We start from the raw sequence: 26,081 nt of genomic DNA, 5'->3' as shown, positions 1-26,081 counted from the left end.
CGTATGTAAAGTGGGTGCCCTTGTAGGAGGGATAAAAGCTGATAGTTGCACTTAGGGGTGGGTGGCTCTCCTGGGAAGCTTGCTGAATGCCTGCAACTGACCCTGCAGACAGAAGATCTGATGCAGTTCTAGTATCTGTGAGCAGCCCAACAAGCTGCTGGGCCCTTGCTGCTAAGAGGGCTGTTGGTGTCCTGGGCTGCCTTAGGCAAAGTATTTGGGCAGGTCAAGGGAGGGGGTCCTTGCCCCTGCTCAGTGCTGGTGAGGCTGCATGGGGTGCTGGGCCCTCAGTAGAGGAGAGGCCCAGGTGTAGTGGAGAGAGCCCAGCGTAAGGCCAGGGAGGTGCTGCAGGGCCTGAAACAGCTCTGCTGTGAGGAGGGCCGAGAGCTGGGGCTGCTCAGCCTGGAGCTGAGGAGGGGGTCCCCACCTGAACGGGGGTGCAGAGAGGATGCAGCCAGGACAAGGGGCGACAGGCACAAACTGGAGCACGGGAGGCTTCCTCTGACCATCAGAAGCGTTTCTGTGCTGGGCTGTGACGGAGCACTGATGCAGAGGCTGTGGGGTCTCCTCCTTGGGGACCTCCAAAAGCCCCAGGTGCTCTGGGCACCAGCTCTGGGTGTCCCTGCTGGGGCAGAGTGGGACCAGAGGGTTCCAGCAGAACCTTCAATCACAGCCATGCTGGGAATCTGTGATGCTGAGCGTGAGGGAATGCTTAGTATTTTTGCCTTTTGTGCTGGCATGATATGGTTTAAATAGTGTGTGTGGTCCTGGTGTCAATTCAAGAAAAGTACTGAGTTGGAAGATGAAATTGTAGGACCAGGAAACCTGTTTTAGGGTGACTGATACAGACAGCTCAATATGTTCAGTCCATAAATACCAACCTGGTGAAAAGCTTTCCATGCCATCAGGCAAAGGTTGATGGCTTAAAACCAAAACATTCCACATTGGGGCTTTGCCAAAAACATGGTGGTAATGCAGGATAGCAGGATAGCAGCAGGATGTTCTTGGGTGAAGCTGTGTGGCCTGTGCAGTGTGGGAGCTGAGAGCCAGCAATGCACTGAGCTCTGGCCTGGACCTTTGCACCCCAGCCGAGCAGTGTGCGTACCTTTGGCAGCCTGCAGCTATTCTTTCAGGCTTTGGCATGACAGGAACAGTGATGGGAATATCAGGAAAGAATACAGTCTTCTGTGTGTTTCAGAGATGAAGGTGATCTTCTGTACACAGTGCGGTTCGGTCTCCTTTATCTGGACAGCTTGGCTGGTTTTGGATAGAAGGAAGGATAGTTGAGGTTTCCTGACTTCAGTGGGAGCCTCACATTCTTACAGGCACCTCTGTGTTTTATAACAGGTTGGTGTAACAGTACCAAAAAGGTCCCTGATGTGCTTCATCAGGATGTTGATGAATGCAGATGATTTTGCTGCAGTCTGCTGAGCATTTCTGGTCGGAAGGTACTTAAAGAAGTGGCAGGGGTTTCCTTTGTGGTTAGCAGACAGCCATCGCTCTGTTCAGTGATTTGCGTAAATTAGTTGGTTCTGTCGCATGGTTGTTCAGGTTTGCTTTGTTTTTGGTTGAGTCACACTTGAGTGTTCCTACCCTGCATGCTGACAGATGGCACTTACCTGAACGCTATGGGACTTTGAATGGGCCAATTATTGCTGGCTTTTTTTTCCCAGTAGTAGGAAAGCTTGATTTGGAAGCTTGACTAAGCGTTGACACGGTTGAGGGATTCATATTTTAAGTCCTTGCTCTACCTGTTGCTAAATGAAGACTTCTTGTCCATAAGCAAGAGAAGAACGTCATGTTCTGCAGTGGCTTTCTCCAGCTCAGCCCTCGGGCAACTTTCCTTTGCATCCTTATCCTAAATACTTACCAATCAATTTCAGCTGGCCCAGTTTTCCTCAGATTTTCTACAATTTTAACCTTTTGCCATATTTTATGTGTTCAGCAGATGTTGAACTTCTCTCACAGAGTCAAAAGGCATTAACTTCTGGATGCTCAGCAAAAAGGGAATGCCACAGTCCCTAATTGGATTAGGTTGTGTGTCAAAAATAATATAGCTTAGCTCTGGTGATGGTGCCTGGGTGATTTAGAGCTCGTTTTACCAGAGTTAACAGCATTAATGACATCCCCTCATACAACTTTCCAGGTCTAAGGTTCCTGTAACATTGTATTCCAGTGCTGAGCTCTCAGTGGGAATTTTACAGGGGGACTCCCTCCAGGTATGGTGGGAAGGTTGGATTGGAGCTCCATTCACAGAACCACAGAATGGCCCGGGTTGGAAGGGACCTCAAGGATCACGAAGCTCCAACCCCCCTGTGCCATGCAGGGCCACCAACCTCCCCATTTCACAGCAGCCCAGGCTGCCCAGGGCCCCATCCAACCTGGCCTTCAACACCTCCAGGGATGGACGGGGCATCACAGCCTCTCTGGGCAGCTGTTCCAGCACCTCACCACTCTCAGAGTAAAGAGTGGAGGAGTGTGGGGACCACACCAGTCAGCCAGGGTCTGCTGGAAGGAGTTTCAGAGTCCAGTAGTTCCCACAAAACATGCTGCATCTGCAGAGCTTCTCTCTTCTGCCTATCAGTTCCACTTTCAGAGCACACACAGGTTTCCCACCATGAGGTGGTGGGTGCAGTTCAGCATGCTCTGGCAGCCCGCAGTGCAGCACAGTCTTTTGCATCACTCCAGTCTGCGTCGGCTGCGGGCACTTCTCAGTTTGAACAGCCCTTACAGTGGTGTTTTGATTGCACCTTGTTTGCTGATGAAAAGCTGTTTGGTTTTAGAAGCTCTGGAAGGAACTGCTGCTAACACTTCAGATTTCCAACTAGGTTGTTGCAGTGCTAATACCAAGCCCAGATAATCCTCACCCAGGTTGCTTGCAGCTGATTGTGTTGTGCACCATTTGTAACACATTACATCCAGCATATCTTGTAAAACTCTCTGAGATGCCGTTGCAGCATAATTGAATGTGTCTTAACTCTCTTATTTCAGGCTAGAAATCTTCATACTGGAGAACTGGCTGCTGTAAAAATAATCAAGTTAGAGCCTGGTAAGTTTTGCATTCTTTTCTCTGTTTTTGGATTACAGTTTCAGTTTTTACACATGTTGATTTTCATGGCTGCAAAGCTCCAGACAAAAGAAGTGGGTTTATTTTTGCTGTTTCAGTGGTTAGATGACAGGAAGCTCTACAGGATGTACCACTGTTTTTGGCTATATCCTGCTCACGATTTCCTTGTTCGTTCTTATCTGCCTTACTTGTTGTTTCATAAAAAAAATGCTGCAATTCCAGCGTGTTGCAGTAGATTCAGGACAGATGGTAGATTGTGAAAGAGTGGGGAGCTTTGTGAATCAAAATGGGGAGGGGACCAAGCAATGGTACCAGTGCTCACCAAAGGTGTGTTGGGAAAATCAGTGCCTTCTGGCATACCTTTCACATCCCTCTTCAGTGTATCCGTCTTCTGCATCTCCTTGCCTCCTTAGTGTCTCCACTGAACTCCTGTGCTGTATGTTTGGAGTCCTGGCTCTTAGGGACAGGGGATGAGGGCTCTGTGAGCGTGAGCTGTCCCAGCACTCACTATCACTTGTAGTCTGTGGAGAGATTAAGGGACACTGGAGGTTTGTGTATGGTCACTGCGCTAGGAAGTAGCAGGGTTTATGGAGATGTGGTGGGTTAACTTCTGTGACTGGAGTGCTACAGGGAATGAACACAGGCAGGAAAAGAGGAAAATCTGGAAGGACACGACTGGTGGAACTGAGCTTTTTGTTCTGGAGGCAGGAAGGCTGAAGAGGAGTCTGAACACCGTCTTCCACTGCAGATGTGCAGAGTGGGGAGCCCAGCAAAGGTTTGGGAGCCAGTAGGCACAGGCTATGGCAAGAGAGATTCCAGTTGGAAATGGGAAAAACTCTTCATAAGGAGAATGTCAAAGAAGTGATGGGGGGATCTCCATCCTGGGAGACTCTTGGGAGTTGACTGGAACAAGGCCGTGAGCAACGTGACCTGACTGCAGTGAGCCCTGCTTGGAGCAAAAGGCTGTAGTGGAGGCCATCAGAGTCCCTGCCAGCCTCTCTTTGGGCAGTGAAGGTTTTGAAGACCAGCTCTGAAGCATCTCCCTGCACAGCCAACATCTTGACTGGACAGATTAAAGACTGTCATTTTGATGAGGATCTTGCCGTGTTGATATATTCCTATTTCTTGCTCAGGGGGATGCATTCTCCTGTTTGTTTGTGGTTACTTGGTTCTGTTCACTCACTTGGTTAGGGAGGCATGGATACATAAACACAGAGTCTTCTGGTGTTGTACTTTGTGGTTTCTCCAACTGGATTTCTATCAAATCTGGTGTGCCAACCCAAGAGTTCTGACCAGCTTGAGCACCAGTATGTCTTCCACTGAATGCTATGACCAAAATTATCTATAGTGATCAGAGAGTCGATCTTAGCAACCAGATATTTCTAAGTTTTTATTTCAGCAGTCAAGTTTCAGCGAAAGCTGCTTTTAAAAAGTGCATTCATTTTTCATAAAAGTTTAGCATTGTCCAAGGGACTGAGATTTTCCAACATGCCTGTTGTCCTTGAGTAGTTATGGATCTGGAGCACCACATCCAAGCCCAGGGCTCCCAGCAAAAAGGATGTGAAGCTGTTGGAGTGGGTGCAGAGGAGGCCATGAAGATGCCCGGGGGGCTGGAGCACCTCTTATACAAGTGAGCTGAAGGAGCTCAAGAAAAGAGCAACGTGGTCTTTGCATCTGTGCTGTTTGTTTTGGTTTTTTGCTTTCAGGCTTCTGAAAATCTGTTAATGTTTCTTGAAGGTAACAGTCCTGGGTGGAATCTCTGATGTGCTTGGATGGGGGTTTGTTGGTTTTGTTTGGATGGTTGGCTGTTCTGTTGGTTTTTTTTGTTTGTTTCATATTGCAGCCATTTTGGAATGGTCAGGCACCTATGTGTGAGGTTGAGTTAACTCATCAGAGCAGTCTTTACCAAAATAAGAGTTAGAAACATTTCTATACTGGATGCTGTGGTGGCTTTACCACATTCCCCATTTTCTCCCTCTCAGGCTAGATTATTGGGAAGACTGCAGTGCCATTTACTGCATGAGCCCTCACGTATCATGTGGTTAGGGGATCCAGGGGACAAATTCAGACCCATCTTTGTCTTACTGACAATAAAGACATGCAGTTGAGTTCTCCCTCCTTGCAGGATGCTGCATTCCCTACTGACCTGTGAAGTGTTCCAAGGTCTTTTTGTTGATTCCTGCTGAAAGTTCAGTGTATGTTTTGCTTTTTATGTAAATGAAATGTGAATTGATTTAGACATCCTATGAGAGTGACTCTTTTGCCTGGTGATAGTTGGTCTCTTTGGTAAAATGATTGCAGGCAAAAGAATGTGGGGTTTCCCACATCCAAGATGCTCTGGTCTGGATGATGTCAGATTTCCCGTGAGCTGAGCTGCTCATTTCCAAGTTGGTTTTGTTTTGTTTCAGTTTGTTTTTTTTTTTAACAGTTAAAAGTTCCTGAAATCTGAACTTTTTTTTTCCCCAACTGGAAGAATTTGAAAAATCCTAGTGAAAAGATGAGAAGAAAGGCTCAGCTTGATTCTTCAGCTTTTTCTCCTTTTTGAAGTTTCCATTGGCGTGTGCCACCAGACTAAACAAGCAGAGAGCAGCCAGGCCTCGTTGGTGACAAAGTGACCCCAGGACGGTGCCCCCTCCATGGCAACTCTCATCTGCACAAGTCGCTGAGGTCTGCCCCACACTCAGCATCATGCACCCAGCGTGGTGCAGACGTCGATGGCTGTGGCTCAGTTCCTATTGCATAGATGTCCTACATTTCTGAACCCACAGCAGAATTCCTGGTGGTCTGACCTCAACAGTGGTGGTCCGTGGGCAAAACCTCAGTTGTGGCCTCAGCTGCTGCTGGTGTCACCTCTGCGACTCACTGACTCCTTCAGCTGTTTCAGGTCCTCTCAGCTGTTTGATCTCATGAGGTGGCAGCCTGATGGAGCAGAGCTGTCTGTCTTCTCTGAGTATTTGGTTTGAGCACCTTGTTTGGAGGCCGCTTTCCAGAACTGAAAAGCACTATGTTTAATGGCTCAGGCCGGTTGTCTTGGCCATACTTGCTTCATCGCCGTGAAGCAATGTTCCTTGCACTCATGTGTGCATGTGGTGACACCAGATTGGAGCTGGTGGCAGCAAGCAGTGGCAGGCTGCAAGCAACAAGGAAGTGTGGTTTACTCTGCACGTCTCTGAAACTCCTCATTGTATTCAGTTGTGCTTACCCAGGTGTGAAAAAGAGCTGCATAGATTCATACAAGAGAAAAATACATGAAGGGCTATTAAATACAAAGATGCCATCTCTGACTGAGAGATTTTTCTGAGCCATAACTGGAGGTCAGGAGTGTTAGAGCAGACATGTCTGTGTGGTCCATTTGTCAGTGCTTCCTTGGCATCCTCAGCTGGAAGCAGGACACCGGGCTGAAGGCCCCGTATTGGACTCAGTGCAGTGCTGGCTTGTAATTCTGCTTGGTTCCATGGCCTCAATCCTCAGTCGAGCAGATGTGTGCAAAGGATGAAGGCAGAGGACGTGTGAGGCTGTTGGAGCTGGAGAAAGCAGGACCCTTTGAAGGCTGAGCAATCCCTGCCTCGGATTGTTTTGCTACAGTGAACAACATGAGTTTCTGGCCGCAAATTATCACTGCTGAGAACCCCATTCTAATTAGCATCAGTGACCACATCTTTATAGGTTTCATCATGTCTTAGTCCGATTTGCCCTGGAGAAGTGATTTCTTCTAGAGCTGTTTTCATTTTGCTTTGTGTTTTCAAATACCCTTTAAAACATTACTAGCCTGCTCACCCTCCAAAGCATGGACACCCACAGCCTCTTGGCAGGGATCTCTTCAGGGGGTTGTATTGTTTCTGAGGAGGGTTCACAGCATTTCTTTATTGATGTTTGGCACTCTGGATGTCTGTTGCCTCTGTAACTCCATGATAGCAGCTTGCTGTCTTTGCTGGACATGGCTGTTCGAAGCCTTCCAGATCAAAAATAAAAATCAGCAGCTCCTTGTTGCCAGTGCTCAGGCTCATTTGGACTAGAGATGTTGGGCTGTGCTTGCAGAGCACCATCAGGTCTTGGGTTGAGTCAGTGTCAGGTGTTGCTCATTTGGGGCTCCCCAAGGGAGGGCTCCTCTCTACTGTTATCAGAGATGCTGCCAGACCATGTGGCACAGCTGCTCATACATTTCATACATCAGTCACCAGGTAAGCAGAATCATAGAATCCTTAGAGTTGGAAGGGAACTCTGAGGACTATCTAGTCCTGCAATGCACAGGGACACCACAGCTAGATCAGGTTGCCCAGGGCCTGATCCAGCCTTCCTTGAAAGCCTCCAGGGATGGGGAATCCACCACATCACTGGACAGCCTGCTCGGTGCCTCACCACCTTCACTGCAAAGACTTCTTCCTTGTATCCAACCTAAATTGCCCCTCTTTGAGCTTGGAACCCTTTCCCCTTGTTCTGTCCCCACATTCCCTGCTAAAGAGTCTGTTCCCTTCTCTCCTGTGGCTCCCCTTCAGATATCGGATCCCCTTGGAGCCTTCTCTTCTCCATGCTGCACAGCCCCAGCTCTCAGCCTGTCCTGTAGGAGAGGTGTTCCATCCCTGGGACCGTTTTTGTGGCCCTCCTCTGGATGCACTCCAACAGCTCCACGTCTCTCTTGTACTGAGGTCTCCCCATCTGGATGCAGTGCTCCAGGTGAGGTGTCAGCACAGAGTAGAAGGACAGGATCCCCCCCCCTTGCCCTGCTGGCCTTTGGATGCAGCCCAGGATACAGTTGGCTTTCATTGCTGGCTCATGTCCAGCTTCCCATCTACCAGTACCCCCAGGTACAGGTCTTTTTCTGCCTGGCTGTGGCTCCCCTTGAGTTACTTACAGCATCTTCTGGAGGGGAGGAGCAGACTGCTTCATAGGTGGGAATTCATTTGCAGATGGAAAAACACAAGCTCCAGACTCAAGGCTAGTTTAACACGTGCACGGGGGCAGTTGGAATCTGAAGGCAAAAGCCTCTGGAATAAGGAGTGCCCTGCAGGAGGTGAGAAATGTGATGAATTAAAGCTGCAGGAAACAGCACGCAGCAAGATGGCAGTGTTCTGGGAGACCAGCAAAACCACTGAAATAGAAAGTAGAACAGACTGTGTCCTTTCCTTGTTAATCCCTCATCTGCTGCTGCAGGTAATGACTTGGTAGACTCCAGCTTAGAACGGAGACCCCAGCATGACTGAATTTTATTTCATGTGCTATCACCTTCCTTTGTTCTCCACACAAATAAATGAGCCCCGCTTTGAGGGTTACTGTCATCAGTTTATTGGAGTTTTTGGGCAGTAACTGATTCTGCTACCAGTTATTTAAGCTGTGCTGTTAGAATCAAAATAGACAGTGTTTTTCACTTTTTTGGCATAGACTTTGGAGAGCATTAGGCAAAAGTATTATGGCACGCTAATGACATTTCCCAGCATTCACCGAGCACAAATGCTTCAAATAATTTGGGAGCCAGTTCTATTTCAGAAACTAATCCAACTGTACTCAGCAGTGTAAAAGCCAAAACCATCTGAAACACTAAAGCCACTTCCTTCTATGGGTTTAGCAGATGAGTCGAGAGTGGAGTCAACACAGAGATAGCTGTTTGCCAGGGTGGCTTTACCCCACTGAATTTTCTCCCTGGGAAAATGTCATGAAATGTTTTAAAATGAGTGAACGTCTGGTGTGAATACAGTTGTGATGATAAACAGTGACCTCAGGAACCTTTCACGCTTTTAAGACTGGTTGTAATCTGTAGTTTACAATTGCAGAAGAGTCTTGTTAGTGGTTTTCATCTGGTGCAACATTTGTTTTCCATGTGAGATCTTCTCAAGGGCCAGAAGTAGCTGGTTGTGTGTTTCAAGCTGGATCTCAATCTGAACCTGGGACCATCCAAGGCTGTTTGGACATGGGAAAACAATCCCCCAGCATTGTGTAGTGCTGTGCTCAGTACATCTGCAGCCAGCTCTGCTTGGTTACACTTGGTTTGCATCTCATGGTTCATACTGCCCTTAGGGCTGAGCCAGGTGTGGCTGTGCTTTGTCCTTTTGGGATGCTTGCAGCACAGGTGTTGCTCCAAGGCCCTTCGGGGCAGGAGAGAAATGCTGCAATGTAGTTTATGTAATAAGTTCCCTAAAGATGCTGTGAGCTATGGAGAAGAACAAGCCTGAGGCTTGTTTGAGTAAGCCTGTGGGTGTTAACAGTTGTTGAAAGCTCCAGGGCTTGAAGAAAGACAAAAATAACTTCTGGTTATTTCTTCCATCTTCACTGGTTGGGCCTGGGATTGTGTCCAGTGCGACCGAGTCAGGAATTGCCAGCAGCCCTCGATTCCCATTCCTGTGTTCCTTTGCTGGTTGCATCTGCCTGTGCTGAATGCCTGCATCTTCCAGTATGCAAGAGCTGCTCAGTGCTGAGCACTGCTGCTTGTGCTGTACCATGCACTGCTGGGTGCTGCTGCTGACCCGCACAGCTGCTCTGGAACACACACAAAGCAAAATTGAGACAATGTGGTCTTCTAATATTGAGTGCCCAGCATTTTAATTATTTGGAACTTCTTGAAATCTGGCCTAATTTTGCTTTGCTTGTTTGTTTGTAATCTGCTGTTGTCCTTTCAGAAATACATGTGTGCAGGGGGTGTGAGTTCATGTTCCCATGCACTGTAAGCTTTCGTTCACAGAAACAGTTACTTGGATGATGAAGGCCAGCAGGAGGATCACAGAGTCATATAATCATTAAGGTTGGAAAAGGCTTCTAATGTCACCAAGTCCAACTCACCCCACCTGCACTAATCCCATCACTGCCCACAGTGCCACATTTCCATGGCTGTTAACACCTCCAGGGATGGTGACTCCGCCACCTCCCTGGGCAGCCTGTTGCAATGCATTACCACTCTTTTGGAGAAGAAACGTTTCATAATATCCAATATTTTGGCTAGAGGAGGCATTACTGTGAGTAGGAGAGACGCTGAGAAATTGCACGTGTTGGGGAGGTGATGGGGAGTGTGCCATCTGTGGTGAAGGCAGGTCGGTAAGGGCTGCTCACAACTGTGAGTGCACTTAATCTGACAAAATGCACGGAAGAAAAATAGCAACAATGAGAGGGCAGCACTCAGAACATCCAGGGGGAAATTGGTTGTGGAATTAGAACTGTTACTCCAAACATCTGTGTGCTGTGGCATTGCACTGCCATCAGTAATGTTTGTATCAGCTGACATAATCAGGACCAGTGGCAGCTGAGATGCCTGGCCATGAAATCTGCTGGTGGAAAGCTCACTGTTTCCAAATAGTTGTATCCTACTTGGAATCAAGTTTCTGAGCTTCAAGTTTTGGGACTTTAAATTCTTTATGTCAGACTGCAGGCTTCCTTTAATCCCAAGGAAAGAAGTATGGATAAAACAGCTCAGGTGCTGGAGCGACGTTTAATGTACTGTTATTATTAAAGACATAAAAATTTAATAGGATTTTTTTTTTTTTTTTGCAGTTTTCCAAAGGGTTGGCATACAGCAATGCAGGTCTGTGGGGCAGTAAAGAAAGCAAGGAGAGGGGCACAGGGGCAGTGCTCATGCTCAGTCTGTGCCCTGACCCTGCTGCTTGCCATACAGCAGTTTGCCCATGTGTGCTGGGAGCAGTGGCTCAGGGCTGGCTGGTGCCACAACACTTGGCCTCTCAGTAAGTGCTGCTGTCCCACCCTTTGGTGACTGTCAGAGCCTCCAGGAGCAGTCAGATCTCCCCTCCCAGTTGCATGCGAGCCCTGGATGCTGCCTGCCCCCACACAGCATCATCCCATGATGCAGCACTGAAGTAATGCGGAATAAACCAAACACAACAATAGCTTCTTCCCCAGGGAGCCTTCTGGACAGTGAAGTGAATCTCAGCTGAGCCAGGAGAGGTGTGAGCAGTGACCCTGCAGGATGGGGCCACTCAGAGCAGCCGGTGGAGCACATGACAGTATGACCAGCAGTAAATTTGCTTGCAAGCCATCAAGGTTAGGCACACTCAGAATAATGCTGTATGATAGGCACCAGAGCCAGCAGTCCTTGTCATGCTGCAGAGTGGCTGAGTGGGCCCAGGAGGGACATCTGGTATTGTGCCAATTCCACATAGGTGAGAACTAATGTCTGCAAATAGGACAGTTTACAAGTGTTAATGGGCCATCAGTTTTCTCAATGATCTCCTGCTTAGATATGGGTTTATCGTGAATTTACCAGGCTTTACCTTGCTTAGCTTCTGAAATCTTACCCAACAGCTACTCTGCAAGATGATGCAGCCACAAGTTCCTGTAGTCCTCCTCCCCACCAGCTGTGCTGGTGGACAAGCAGCTCTTTGTGCCCAGCAGCCCAGCTTGGACTGCAGGCTCTGGCTGGAGGAGAATATTCCATTGTAACCCTGCATTGTGTCCTGCATGGCTCGTTAGAGAGGTAAAATTGCATGATAGTAGCACGCTGTGGTGAGTCACTGCACTGCCTGTGATTTACAGCAGCTCCCTGCACTGCGCTTTTGCTCAGCGTGCCCCACAGCCCATAATTGCAAACATGTGAGTAGACAGAAAGGACATTTTTCCAATTCCGTGTTATTTAGCATCAGGAGATCTCTGACGACTAAAACAGATGGAAATCTCTTTCTGTGGATATATGATCACCTTTGAACTAAGGATTCTTATCTTGCTGTCTTCTCGATGAAGTATTTTCTACAAATTCTTTCTCTTACTGTTGTCTTTATTTTCGTGCTATCCAAGGATATTCAATTTTTGCCCTATTCCAGCATCTCTTGCCAAGATTAATACTCCAGCTGCCTGGAAACTCTAAATTCCATTGTTTTGAATTCATTCTTGTCGTCTTTGAAGCTCTATACATCTTCTCTGCTATCTTTGAGTCTGATCTTTCAGGATCTTTTTTGACATATTTTGGCCAGACTCTTCTCATGCTTAAGTCTCCTTCTTTCCATATGCTCGCTACTTTTCTGTCAGCTCTGGCTCACTTAAAGCCTGGACCTCTCCTTCCAAATCCCTCTTAATTCCTTCTTTTATAAGTTGCCCCATTTCTTGCATAGGTCGTCCATTAACTAATTGCAAATGAAAAGGTCATCTTCTGTGTGTTGCTTCACACAAGTGTTACCTCCATCCGCACACTGATTTCAGTGTCTCATTGTCCATTTGGAAGGAAAAATTTTTCATCATTACACTGATTATAGGTTAAGGCAATTTAAACCCATTTCTAGTTGTCCAATCATGGAAATCTCCTGGGCTCCATCAGCAGAGGGGTGGCAGCAGGGACAGGAGGTGATTGTCCCCATCTACTCTTTCTTGTGAGGCCCCAGCTGCAGTGCTGTGTGCAGGTCTGGAGCCCCCAGTACAGGAAAGGCAGGGAGCTGTTGGAGAGGGTCCAGAGGAGCCACAAAGATGAGCAGGGGGCTGCAGCAGCTCCACTACAAAGACAGGCTGAGGGAGCTGGGCTTGTTGAGCATGGAGAAAAGAAGGCTGCGGGGTGAGCTCAGTGCAGCCTGCAGTACCTAAAGGGAGCCTGCAGACAGGAGGGGAGTCAGCTCTTGGAAAGGGGAGATGACAGCAGGACGAGGGGAAATGGTTTGGAGTGGAGGGAGGGCAGCTGGAGGTTGGATGTGAGGGGGAAGTTGTGTGCTGTGAGAGTGGTGAGGTGCTGGAACAGCTGCCCAGAGAGGCTGTGATGCCCCGTCCATCCCTGGAGGTGTTCAAGGCCAGGTTGGATGGGGCCCTGGGCAGCCTGGGCTGCTGTGAAATGGGGAGGTTGGTGGCCCTGCATGGCACAGGGGGGTTGGAGCTTCGTGACCCTTGAGGTCCCTTCCAACCCGGGTGATTCTGTGAAAAGCAGAACAAATTATTGCTATTTTTTCCCCAAGTATCTCTGATGTATGTGAAGGTTAGTATCTGCTGCAGTCTTTTTTCTAGTCCAAATCACCATATTTCCTTTGTTTTCCCCCCCACTAGTTACAGTTTTTAGTATTATCATTAGATGGTAGTCAGTGGCCCACAGTAGATGATCCAGTCAATATGATAATGAAGGGCAATTCAGGATGCTGCCTACTGATTTTTTTTGGTGTTTGGAACGCTTTTTGACCCCGATTTTCATGTGACAGCATTTAGCTCTTCTGAAACGCTGATTCTTGCTTATCCAAGACCCTTTGATTTGAGGATTCTCAATTCATTCTCTGAACTTTTGGACAAATTGCAGCGTTAGAGGAAGCACTGTGGTGTGGGGTGGGAGTTCTTTGCATTCACACTTTGCTTAGATTGAACTTCCTAGGTAAAGTTTTTAGTTTCAAAATGAGATATCTGTGAATACCTACCGATTTCCCTTTGGGTGTTTGTCACAGAAATAAGAGGGATTCATCCACCTGGTTCAAACTCAGCATTTCTTTGTTCATAGCAAGCATTGATATGCAGGGTGCTCGACTCCAAGCCAAGCTATAGCTGAAAGGTGACCCATAGAGCAAGCAGCACAGTGTGAAGTCTGTACTCATATCAGCTGCCTAGTTTGTGTTGCCTTTCCTTTTTCTCATTACGCAAAGAAAAGTACTGTTTGTGCTTCAAATGTCAAGAATCTTTTTTTAAACTCCTCTCCTATTGTTTTCTTCCCCTACTGAAGTCTTTCTCCACGTAATTAATAAATATTCAAGGAGCCCTTGAGGATTTGCTGGGCACGTATGTAGTTCTGTGTGTCATAGTTACTTCACTATGTGATTGAGCAGCTTCATGTGTACGAGAGCTGAGATTTCCATTGTGATGAGCAGAGCTGTGGGGCAGCGTGTCAGTCCTGCAGGCTGTGCAAATCCAGCCAGAGCTCTCAGGTAGCTGATACAGCTGTCCTGGTCACCAAACAGAGCCACAAGAGTGGGCCACGAGGGTTCTGTGCTTCTCCTTGTGAGTCAGTGGTGGCTGAGTGGGCGTGCAGGCCATATGTGCTGCAAAGCATTTGGAGACGGGATGTTTTTAATGATGAGCCTATGGTGAGCTGGCAGAAGTGATCGTCCCACCCCTCTCTGTCATCTTTGAAAGGCTGTGGAGAACAGGAGAGGTACCTGAGGGCTGCTGGTAAGTCAGTGCCACTCCAGTCTTCAGAAAGGGCAAAAGGAGGACCCAGAAAATATAGGCCACAGGAAGGTGGTGGCACAACTTGTTCTGGATGCCCTCTCCAAGGAATTGGAAGAGAAGGTTATCAGGAGTGGTCAGCGTGCATTCACCAAGGGGAAGTCGTGCTTGACCAACATGGTAGCTTTCTGTGCTGTCATGACTGGCTGGGTAGATGGAGAGAGCAGTGGATGTTGTCAGTCTTGACTTCAGCAAGGCTTTTGACACTGTCTCCCATAGGATCTTCGTAGGTACGCTTAGAAGTGTGGGATGGACAGGTGGGCAGTGATGTGAGTTGAGAACTGGCTGTCTGGCAGAGCTCGGAGGGCTGTGATCAGTGACACAGCCTGGTGAGAGGCTATAACAGCAGGGCTTGGTGCTGCTGGGTCTGGTCTCATTCGACATCTTCACCAGTGACCTGGAGGAAGGGATAGAGTGCACCATTAGTGAGTCTGCTGGTGATGCGAAGCTAGGAGGGGTGGCTGACACACCAGAAGGCTGTGCTGCCGTTCCGTGAGGCCTGGGCAGGCTGTGTTGGGTGGAGAAGAACATGAAGAGGTTCAACAGGGGCAGCTTTAGAGTCCTGCAGCTGTGGAAGAATAACTGCATGGATCAGAGCAGGTTGGGCTGAGCTGCTGGGCGCTCTGCAGGACCTGGGGTCCAATTGACCAGCAGGGTGACCACGAGCCAGCAGCGTGCCCTGATGGCCAAGGAGGATGGTGGTGTCCTGGGTGCTTCCAGACCTGATTTTCTGGGATCTCTCCTGGCTTCAAAAGGTGACTCTGGCCTTCCCTTGCTGTAGTCTTCATGCCTGTGGCCAGGAGCCTTGTGCTGCAGGCAGCAAGCTGTGCAGGTGAAGCACGGTTGCTCTGACAGCTGCCATCATGCTCCCATCCTACAGGACCTTCTCCTTACCTGCCAGAGCACTCTGTGCTTGTGGAGCTGCCTTGGTCCATGGAGCACAGGTTCCCAGGACAGCCTTTCTTCATCAGCCTTTGAGAAATATTCACACCAAAGCAGATCATAGATCAAAGAATGGAAAATGAAGGGCTGATGCTGAAAACTTACTGAAGAAGCTGATGTGTCAGAAAACCCTTGTGAAGGCTTAGCAGTTATCCAAGCTCACGGCTGGTGTTTGTGAGTTACACGCATGCTTTCAGATCTCTTTCAAAGTTCATTTTTGTGTGCTCTAATGGTGACTGTTTCCTGTTTTTCAGGGGATGACTTTTCGTTGATCCAGCAGGAAATATATATGGTAAAAGAATGCAAACATTGCAACATAGTCGCCTATTTTGGGAGCTATCTCAGGTAAATAGCACTGCATTACCTGCGTTTCTGCTGGGCTTTTCCTACAACAGTCTCTCTGTAGTTTATTACTTGTATCCTCTCTGTGTTCTTCTCTAGCTTGAATTCCATTCAGTTCTCTTCTGGGTTTAGAAAAAAACACACACAAAAGTGACTAATACTTTGTTTTCTCTGCTGGCCAAAAGGCTGGAATATTTTTATCACTAGGAACAGAAAGAAACTTCTCCCTTAGAGACTCTTGCAACATATCCAATCCTACTCACTTTGCTGGGCAGATTTTACGAGTCTATCACTCATAATATAAAACAAGCTCACTGTTTATCGTGAGCAATTGCTTTGGGGTATGGTATTTAATGGCAGCGTTGTGTGCTGGGGAAGTATAGGCTGTAAGGAGCTCTCATTCTGGGCTGCTGGTAAGCATTTCTGCTGGTTGTGGTGCTGCAGATGCAACGTACTGAGAGCAAGGCATTGCCAGCTGGCTGCGTCCGCAGGCGCACGTGTTAAATGTGATACAGCAGGTTGGGGGAGATTTTCCACTTCTGTGGAACAGTGCCATTTATCAGTTGGCTCCGTGGGAATATATATCACCACTTTGCCCGTTTGGTCTTTTTCTACGAGGCTTCACCTATGGATTTCTTGGAGGGCTGCATTCATTTTCGTCTGTACAGCCCAAGTGGACTTCAGTGGAACAAAATAGCTGGATTTTGAAATCCCCAGCAGTTCTTCTGGAGGCCGTGTAGGATTTTTTAGGTGTGATTAGGTACTGTCAATCTCAGATTGAAACTGTGAATCTGGGGGGCTTGTCTAATGTGCTCCTGCTGATAGAAGGTAAACTTCAGCTGTTTGTTCTACATCTTCTTCCTTGCAGTTAGGAGGTCATCGTTAAAGCAGCACCTGATAAGTTAGAAGTTAAAGCTTGTCACTGATCTTTCATTTTGATGGATTGACAGGCTGAGGGAGCTGGGCTGAACAAGAGAGAAGAAGGCTGCGGGGTGAGCTCAGTGCAGCCTGCAGTACCTAAAGGGAGCCTGCAGACAGGAGGGGAGTCAGCTCTTGGAAAGGGGAGATGACAGCAGGACGAGGGGAAATGGTTTGGAGTTGAGGGAGGGCAGCTGGAGGTTGGATGTGAGGGGGAAGTTGTGTGCTGTGAGAGTGATCAGCTGGGTTCTGATGTCTGTGTTTTGCCTTTCCCTGGATAGCCGTGAAAAGCTGTGGATATGCATGGAGTACTGCGGCGGGGGATCCCTCCAAGATATCTACCATGGTACTTTGGGAACTCACTTTAACCTCTGTACCCTTGGAATGATTTATGCAAAGAGGAAAATTTGAAAGCTGGGGGATGGTTGGTGCTGGCTGGCATTGCATGTGTGTTTGCTTGAAGAAATGAACACTTCTTTAGCTACAGGCAGCAGATTTTGTACAGAGCACTTCTCAGCGTGGCAGCAGTGGCTCTGTGCTAACATCCTGCCATTCTGGGCCAGCATCACAGAATCCTAGAATGCCCTGGGTTGCACAGGAGCACAGTGCTCATCCAGCTCCAACCCCTGCTGTGTGCAGGTCACCAACCAGCAGCCCAGGCTGCCCAGAGCCACATCCAGCCTGGCCCTGAATGCCTCCTGCCATGCACTTTGTTTTTCAATCTCACTGCTCCTTTCTCTCCTGATACTTAGGTACGGGAGCTTGGTTTGTCCCCCTGCAGGGCTCCTCAGTACCTGCAGTGGCTGTTCAGTGTGAGCTCCTCTGTGCCTTTAGTTGCCTCCTGCCAGCCCTGCACCATTCATTGTTGGTGTGCAGTGGTAGTTGATCTCCTTTTTCTGGAGGCACTGGAAAAAGAAAAGACCTTTAAGAAGTTTGCAACCAGAAATGGCGCTAATTACATATGGAATCTCATTGTAGATATTGTCTTCTGTTAATGTGCTGTTGTTTTTCTTGCAAAAAGCCTTTCTGTAAAGCAAACAAACAAAACCCTCTTTTCAGCTCAGTGTAAAATACAGTCCATGTTAAAAAAGGCTCTTTGCTTTCATGGCAGTACTGCTATTTGGTTCTTCACAGTGTTATTTACATGCTAAAGGCTGTAGACTTACACACTTTTTATCTTTGTTTTCAGTCACGGGACCTCTGTCAGAGTTACAAATTGCATATGTTTGCAGAGAGACTTTGCAGGTACTGTTCTGCATATATATTGTAGTCATACGTGATAGAGGCTGGGTATGGCAGTAGGGGCAGAAGATGAGCGATTTCAGAAGACAGTGCTGTACCACCACTGCCATTTGTGAGCACTGGGAGGCTTCTTGAGGCCAATCAGACAGTTTTCCATATTGCATAAATAGAAATCAGCAAGAAGCACAGCAAGGTTGTGCAAATATTTGCTTAGAATCGTTGTCAGAACAGCGCTGCTTTCGTGCTGTAATTTGCAGCTGTAATTTGCACTGGTGCACGTGTGGATGTCTCTGTGGATCCCACTGCAGGACCGAAATACTAAAAGTCAGTCTGTCTCCTTGGTGATGCTGGTGGTGGCAGTGATAATGTGGAAGACAGGTCTTTGCAGGTTGGGATCACAGTGCTGTCTGGGCAGTTTTCATGCCTTGTTCTGACACAGCCGTTGAGTGCAGAAGTTGTTCAGGACAAAGTTCTGAATGTCGTTGCAGAAAGCAGCCAATGCCCAGTAAGCAGGGTAAGTAACTGGGTAATAATAATAATTACATTTTAAAAAAGGTGTGTTTTGAACCGCCTGCTTGATTGTGGCATTAAATTCTAATCATTTGTAGAGAAAAAAACCAGGTGGCTACAATTGTTTTGTTTTCTGATTGCCCGTAATGGTAGAAATACAAGATAAGGTGATGCAGGCAGTGTTTCTGCAGGGAACATTTCCATCCCCGCTGTCTGCATCCGTGGATGATTGCAGAAGAGAATCATGAAGCCCCATCTTTCCCAGGAGCTGTGGCTGAACTGCTCACTGCTGGAGGTGGGGTGCAGGCCCGTCCAGTCACCTGCTTGGCACTTGTGTTCCTCATCTCCTGCTGCTGCAGGAACTGGTATTGCAGGGCAGACAGCTCGATGGCTACAAGAGCACCTGGACTGAGTCTTGTTCTGCAAATGTCCATTTACCAGCATAAAATGCTCAACAGTGACTGACTGAATGAGCCTTCACGTGCGTTGGCTGCAGCTGGGAGAGATGAGGAACAGAACCCAGCACCCTTCCTACCTGCAAATCTCAATTATTTGATTTTGCAATAAAATACATCCAGTGATTAAAACTGATCGAATGGGACTGGCTTTGTTACCAGGTGTGCTAATGAAGGGTTATGTCTCTTTATTTCCAGGGTCTCGCTTATTTGCATATGAAGGGGAAAATGCACAGAGATATAAAGGTAACTGGGAACTTTGAGAACCCTTAAACTTCCTACTGCTGGAAAATATTCCTGCCAATGCATTTTAATATTCTATTTATTATGTTTTAGGGTGCAAATATTCTACTAACAGACCATGGCGATGTCAAGTTAGGTAAGTGGCCAGGATTTAATATGGAGACAGAAAGCAAATAGGAGATTTTGGACACAGTCAATCATGAGTTGAGCAAATGGTCTTTTAGCTTTTCTTTAAGGCAGGAATTTTCCTTGGTGAGAACAGTCAGATTTTGTATGGGCTTGTTTTTGTTGAGCAGCACGTGTACAGCAGTGATTGAGCTTCCTATAAACGATGAAGCCCATCACAGCAGAACTCCAGTGTTGGTGCAACCAGTTTTATTGGGTAATGTTTTCTGTGGCATAAACCTCTGGTGTGTAAGAACATCCCGCTGCTGGAGGTCAGTAGAGGACAGCAGGAGGAGTGTCTCCATGGGCACACACACGTGGATGAGATGAGAAGTTGCATTCTGTTACGAAGCTACAGTAATTGCTTTTCTCAGCCAACCAGCCCTGAAGCCTCCCAGCTTTCCCTGGAACCTGGATATTGCTGGCTCTGTCCCTAGCCAGAAGGGCAGTTCTGCACCTGGCAGCCTGTTGCAGTGCAGGGTCTGTTCCTGGCTGTGCCTCCAGCCCAGCGTATGGCGTTGGGTGTTTCCATGCAGGTGGAGGTGAGGAAACTCTCCTTGGTCAAGCACTCTGGTTTCCACAGGCAGGCACTTAAAGAGAGTAGAGTTGCTGGCTTCCTCTAATGCCACTTTGCATGTAGAGGGGCACAGGCAGGCCGAATCTTTTGTCAGAACTCCTATCTACCTGTCTGCTGCCTCTTCAGGAGCCTGTGTGCTGTGAGGGCTCTTCAGGAAGGAAGGAGCAGACAAGGAGACATCTTAGGAGACAGAATGAGACAGTCATGATCTTGGGTTGAATTAGGAGTGGTTGTGAGGCTTTGCTGCCCCTCAGAAGGTAAAAACCTTGAAACTGATAGGAGCTTCCACTGTTTCCATTAAACTTGGCTTGCACGCTGTACCTTGCATGTGCCTGCCAACCTATTGGATCTGTCCACAACTGTCCTCCAGCTATCATATACAGATGCAATGAAAATAAAGCTGGACATGAATGTCTTTTGGCTCTGTAAGACCATCTGATTGTCTGCAGCTCTCAGTAAGGGGTAATTGTCCCCTAGACTGACTCCAGAAGCAAGAACAGATGGCCCCCCATGGCTCCTCTGGAAGTAACAGAAATAGTACTGTTTCCAAAGCATGACGCTGGTTTTCCTCTCGACTATTACACTGAATACCTCTGAATTTTGTAAGATTGCTGCTTGGGGAGATGGAAAACCAGTGAGGAGGGGAGCAGGATTGTGAGTGAGCTGTAGAAACTAATGGTTTTAATTCAAAAGTATTTCTTCACTGACATTAGTTGAACTTATTATTAATCAACTGTCGTAGCTGAATGAATTTTTAATTTGCATTAGGAAAGAGTGCTTTTTCATAACATGGCACTTCCTAGAATGGAATTAGAGTGTTAAAATCAGATTTTAAATGAATGATGGTTTCATTTTCCAGCTGACTTTGGTGTAGCAGCAAAAATAACAGCCACCATTGCGAAGAGGAAATCGTTTATCGGTACCCCGTACTGGTAAGAAACCATTTCCATTGCTGTGTGCTTGCAAAGCTAAGCCTATATTTACAAATCATGCCAAGAGCTTGGGTTCTCAGGCTCTGAATGCATAATGGAATCACAGAACCATAGAATGGCCTGGGTTGCAAAGGAGCACAGTGCTCATCCAGCTCCAACCCCCTGCTGTGTGCAGGTCGCCAACCAGCAGCCCAGGCTGCCCAGAGCCACATCCAGCCTGGCCTTGAATGCCTGCAGGGATGGGGCATCCACAGCCTCCTTGGGCAACCCAAAGCCATTTAGTCTCTCACTAATTTCTTGTTCTTCTCATGAATAAACCCAAAGGTGTCTTTCAGTTTTCTTCTCATTTCCTTCTGCACAGCAGAAAAACAGTTCTTAAACAATCTTTTAATCATCTCTAGTACTTAATTTTCCATGTGAGACAGCATTCGATATGCAGTCATATCAGGGTAAATCTTGTGCTGGATTATGGATGTCAATTAACTGCCTTTGAGTTCTGACTCTACCAGATGCCTTTCTTTCAGGGTGATGTGCTCAGTACTGACTCGATGCCTACATGCAGCTTAATTCAGACAATGGCACTTAATTGTTTGCTGCCCTCCTTATCCCGCAGCAGGAGGACGCAGGGCAGGAAGATTATCTGGTCATTAAAGCATTGCACCAGGAGTCATGAGGCTCTGGGTCTATTCCTAGCCCTGCTGGCCAGTTGGTGACCTCAGGTAGAACACGCAGCCTCTGTGTTTTCTCCCCTGCTGCTGGGTGAGGGGAGGCACAGCAGCCTTCTGGCAGGGCTCTCTGCACTGCAGTCACCTGTCGTGCTGCGTGACTCCGTGTTTAGGCAGTGATTCCTGTTTGGCTCTTTTCTCTGACCGAGTGATGGCTTCTCTTTGAAGGATGGCCCCAGAGGTTGCGGCGGTGGAGAAGAACGGCGGCTACAACCAGCTGTGTGACATCTGGGCAGTCGGCATCACAGCCATCGAGCTGGCGGAGCTTCAGCCCCCCATGTTCGACCTGCACCCCATGAGGTGAGCATGCTCACCCTGCTCGTCCCCTTCAGCCCCAGCAGCACTGCTGCCTGCAGCCCAGCCTTCTTCAGGGCTCCTTCAGCAAGCAGCTCCTTGCCGTGTGAGCCGTGTCTGTGCTGAAGACACCGGTCCGAGGCTACAGGCTTACATTTAGAATTGAAATTCTAAATGAAGATTTAAAATTGTTTTTTTAATTGTCGTGTCTGCAGCGCTGCGATTAAGTGTAACAGATTGGTAGAGAAACCGTAACCTTATGCTTAACAGGATTATGGGTGGCATTAAAAAGATTTTATTTAAAGATAAGAAAATCATCAGCTTTACCATGTCTGTCCTCTAACGCAGTACAGGCTGTAATCCAGTTTCATCATTATGGCTCTTATCACAAAGTATTAATATAAAGTGTTTAGATACCAGAATGAAAATGGATTTTTTTTTCCACCATATAATAACTTTTTTTTTCTCCTTTACCTTCAGGGCTTTGTTCTTAATGTCAAAAAGTAATTTTCAACCACCAAAGCTAAAGGAAAAAGCAAAATGGTAGGTTAAGCCCTGTTCTTTGCTCAGTATGTTGTAGACAATATGAACAAAAAAAATACTTCATAGCATCACAGCATGGCCTGGGTTGCACAGGAGCACAGTGCTCATCCAGCTCCAACCCCTGCTGTGTGCAGGTCGCCAACCAGCAGCCCAGGCTGCCCAGAGCCACATCCAGCCTGGCCTTGAATGCCTGCAGGGATGGGGCATCCACAGCCTCCTTGGGCAACCTGTGCCAGTGCCTCACCACCCTCTGGATAGAAAACTTCCTCCTCATATCCAACCCAAACCTCCCCTGTCTCACTTTCAAACCATTCCCCTTGTCCCATCACCATCCACCCTCACACACAGCCGTTCCCCTCCTGTTTATCTGCTCCCTTCAAGCACTGGAAGGCCACCATGAGGTCTCCCTGGAGCTTTCTCTTCTCCAAGCTAAACAAGCCCAGTTCCCTCAACTTTTCTTCATAGGTTGTCTTCATACTTGTCACTGTTGAAGGTGGAAGGCTGTGAACAATAGCATAGGTTGGTTTTAAAATCCTTGGCTTGAGATGTGACTTCACCTGAAGGAAGGCTCAGTGAGAAGCAGCTCGCTGGTTGTTCCAGGTGTCTCTGAAGAGCAGATGGGGGAACTAAGCTCCAGCAGCAGGACATGATTCAAAATCAAATATTCTTGGCTAACGTTGTCCACAGAAGAAGATCCAGTGCAAAGGCTGAACTTTGTCTGGAATTTTGAACTTTATTTTCCTATCCGTAGCCAAGATCAGTTACGTGGGTTTGCTGGGCACCTGAGTCACAGTTTTTATTTCCAATGCTTAGTTCTGTAACAGCTGACCATGGAAAAAGCTGAAATAGTGCTTTGTATGCTTAGTTTGTTTTCTCTGTGTTGTTGAAACATTTGCCATGCAAGGTCCAGTAATTGGATTTGTATTTCCCCTATTCTGTTAACTTGGTGACATAATTATTGAAAGCTGGGATGCACTGAGGTGCTTAGGCAGCATTCTAACTTAGTGCATCTCTTCTGTTCAGTAGCTTAAATCAAAAATATCTTCCTGAAAACTTAAATATAATAATTTTCTTTCCTCATTTTTCTTTCTTTAAGGTCATCAACATTCCATAATTTTGTCAAAATAGCACTTACAAAAAATCCAAAGAAGAGACCAACAGCAGACAGACTCCTTGCTGTAAGTGACATTTGGCAGCAGCCATAAATGATCTCTTGCTTCAAAGTGAGCAACTCATCAATGGGAAATCAAACTGGAACAGTGTTCTTCCCCTGATCCTACAGCATGTGGTGAAATCTGAATGAAAGAGACATTAGTCAGCAATAAGAAGCAGCGAGATTTTATTCAGGGACAAGGATTTATTTGGCATTTGGTAGGGATAATTACAGCATGTCCTGTGTACAGGTGGCTGCATCAGCCCATAAGGCACAGCCATGTAGGTGTTGACCCTTCCTGCCACACAGAAAACTGATCTGTTTCGTATTTTTCCTGTCTTGCTGCACTTGACCCAGCTGCTTATTACATAAAAAGTGAAGTTAACATGTAATTGTTTGAGATTACTTCCCAGTTTACAACTGGCCAGCAGTGTGTCATTTCCTTGCTTACTGAGGGATATCAAGTGTAGCCACTGTGGCTAAAGAAACAGTTGAGCCCCCAGAGAAGAGGCAGAACTCAGTGGCATTCTGAATTGAAGGTTTGTTGTTTCAAGTTGCAGATCAGCTGCGTGCTGTAACTTGCTCTTTTTTGTGGATCTAGCATAGCTTTGTAGGTCAGCCTGGTCTTTCACGATCTTTAGCAGTTGAGCTGTTGGACAAAGTTAATAATCCCGACAACCACACACACTGCAGTGAAGTGGATGATGATGATTTTGAGGTAAGAGCATCTTTCATTTTCTGGCTTTGGGTACAAATGCAGTTTAAATATCTTGCTTTGCTCTCACCATGTATGACTGTAACTTGACAGGGGCACTGGCCCATTTTTAGAGCTCCTGTAAGTTGCTGTGCTGGAGGAACCAGGACTCTTAGCAGAGTTTGTCACATTTCTGCCTAGGAAGTGTGGTCCTGGCTCTTGGCTAGCACAAAGGCAGTGTGTGTTACAGCATGCAACTCTGCAGCTCCTCTTCTTCCTCTTCCTAGGTTTTAGCATAGCTCTGTAGGTCAGCCTGGTTGTTGATTTGGTTGTTGATTGAGAGCTGACATAAAACCACGTAACTGTTTTTATTTCCTTGCAGCCTCATTCTGTTATTCGCCATACGATTCGTTCTACAAACAGGAATGTTAGGGCAGAAAGAACAGCATCAGAGATAAACTGTAAGTTCCTGATGTATTTCACCCAGCTGGTGGTGGTGCTTTGTTTCTACCAGTAGGAGGAGGTTGGGGTCATTGTTCAGCTGCATAGCCTGGAAAGTCTGTTGCGTGGTTGGCACGTATGAGAAACAAAAGCAGAAGAAACAGTGCACAAACATGAATCTTCAGTAATATTTTAATGGAATCACACAATGGTTGAGATGGAAGGGACCTTAAAACCCACCCAGCCCCAACCCCTTCATGGGCAGGGATACCTCCCTCCTGCTCAGGCTGCCCAAGGCTCATCCATGGCCTTGGGCACCTCTAGGGATGGGCACCCACAGCTCCTTGGGCAGCAGAACCAGCACCATTTTTCCAAAACTGAAATTAAAACTCACATTTCATCTCATGGCTGCATAGTAATGTTTAGGTAGAAATCTCTTATGGCCAATGTAGTTCTTCCAGTTCTGTGATTGCACTTTAAGCATTACAAAATAACAAAATCACTAATTACAGGTTAGCACCAAAAATTAAGAGTGACTTGATAGTTAGAAAGGTGTATTTTCTCACGAGTCCATTCGCTGTTATTCTGCACTGGCACAGGTTGCCAAAGGAGGCTGTGGATCCCCATCCCTGCAGGCATTCAAGGCCAGGCTGGATGTGGCTCTGGGCAGCCTGGGCTGCTGGTTGGTGACCTGCACACAGCAGGGGTTGGAACTGGATGAGCACTGTGCTCCTGTGCAACCCAGGGCATGCTGTGGTTCTGTGATATGATGCAGTAAAATGGTAGCACTTTGTCCATGGCAGGGTGTTGAACAAAGTGAGCTTTGTGGTTCTCATCCAACCCTAGGCATTCTGTGATTTTGTGTTTTTCTTCACACTGCTTCAAATTCATTAATTAAACCTTTTCTTGACCCTGACGTGTGATTTTAATAGCTGTCCTCACCAGGGTGTGTGCCAATTCCATGCATTTTCTTTTCGTGAAACCTTTTATTTCCTTTTATAACAATATTGATGCTCTATTCTGTTGGATCTAAGATGAAATTTTGAGCATAGAAACTCCTTCTGGGTTTGGACAAATGCCTGTGGTAGGATAAATGCTGGCTGCTCCGAGTCACATAGGTCTCACTTTTAGGAGGCTGTTAAAAGCCTTTTAATTTTTTTCTTCCACGTGCATTAAAAATAATGTGTGGTTACACAGTCACATATCAGTGTGCTTTCATATTACAACTTGGTATTACTTTTCATCTCTTCCTGTGTGTTTCACATTTGCAAATTTAAGCATTTGGGCACTAATAGGACCTGCAGTGATAGTCATTTTATAGCCCAGTTAAGTGTTGGGAATGTTCCTGCCCCATTCTACAACACGTGTTTCACTGCAGTAAGCACTGAAAGGGCAGCAGCACAATGCTGAGTGTATTAAAGCAGACAACATCATGTTTTGTAGTTGATAAGCTCCAGTTTGAGCCTCCTCTGCGGAAAGAAACAGAAGCTCGGGATGAAATGGTAAGGGCAAATTTGGGTTTTCCTTCATTTCTTGAAGCCGTAGCACTTTCCTTGTGTTGCAGTTCAACTCCAAGTAGTATGTATGTGTCTGAGGCACAGAGTCATGAGAAGACTGCTCTTGGTCCCCAGACAATCACCACATTTTTAAGAAAATGAATTGCCCTCTGTGCTTTGTGCTCAGAGTCATGCTCAGATGAGAAAAACTACAAGAGCCAATTAAT

General features: G+C 47.0%; 1 protein-coding gene across 1 annotated transcript in view; it reads left to right on the top strand.

The window, feature by feature from the left end:
* The window catches only part of MAP4K5 (mitogen-activated protein kinase kinase kinase kinase 5), a gene marked incomplete at its 3' end in the record, with an annotated part of 57,756 nt that overhangs the window by 14,712 nt on the left and 16,963 nt on the right, over positions 1–26,081 (top strand). Inside the window, exons 2-14 of the mRNA XM_079537500.1 lie at positions 2,989–3,046; positions 15,379–15,469; positions 16,666–16,730; positions 17,574–17,629; positions 18,790–18,837; positions 18,928–18,970; positions 20,436–20,508; positions 21,402–21,533; positions 22,008–22,070; positions 23,167–23,248; positions 23,825–23,941; positions 24,300–24,378; positions 25,802–25,860. Coding sequence (XP_079393626.1) covers positions 2,989–3,046; positions 15,379–15,469; positions 16,666–16,730; positions 17,574–17,629; positions 18,790–18,837; positions 18,928–18,970; positions 20,436–20,508; positions 21,402–21,533; positions 22,008–22,070; positions 23,167–23,248; positions 23,825–23,941; positions 24,300–24,378; positions 25,802–25,860 — 966 coding nt within the window. The remainder of the gene's footprint in view (positions 1–2,988; positions 3,047–15,378; positions 15,470–16,665; positions 16,731–17,573; positions 17,630–18,789; positions 18,838–18,927; positions 18,971–20,435; positions 20,509–21,401; positions 21,534–22,007; positions 22,071–23,166; positions 23,249–23,824; positions 23,942–24,299; positions 24,379–25,801; positions 25,861–26,081) is intronic.

The sequence above is a fragment of the Tetrao urogallus genome, assembly GCF_951394365.1.
Source record: "Tetrao urogallus genome assembly, chromosome: 6".
NCBI classification, from domain to species: domain Eukaryota; kingdom Metazoa; phylum Chordata; class Aves; order Galliformes; family Phasianidae; genus Tetrao; species Tetrao urogallus.
Note: the sequence above shows the minus strand (reverse complement) of the source record. Positions and strands in the feature narration are given on the sequence as shown.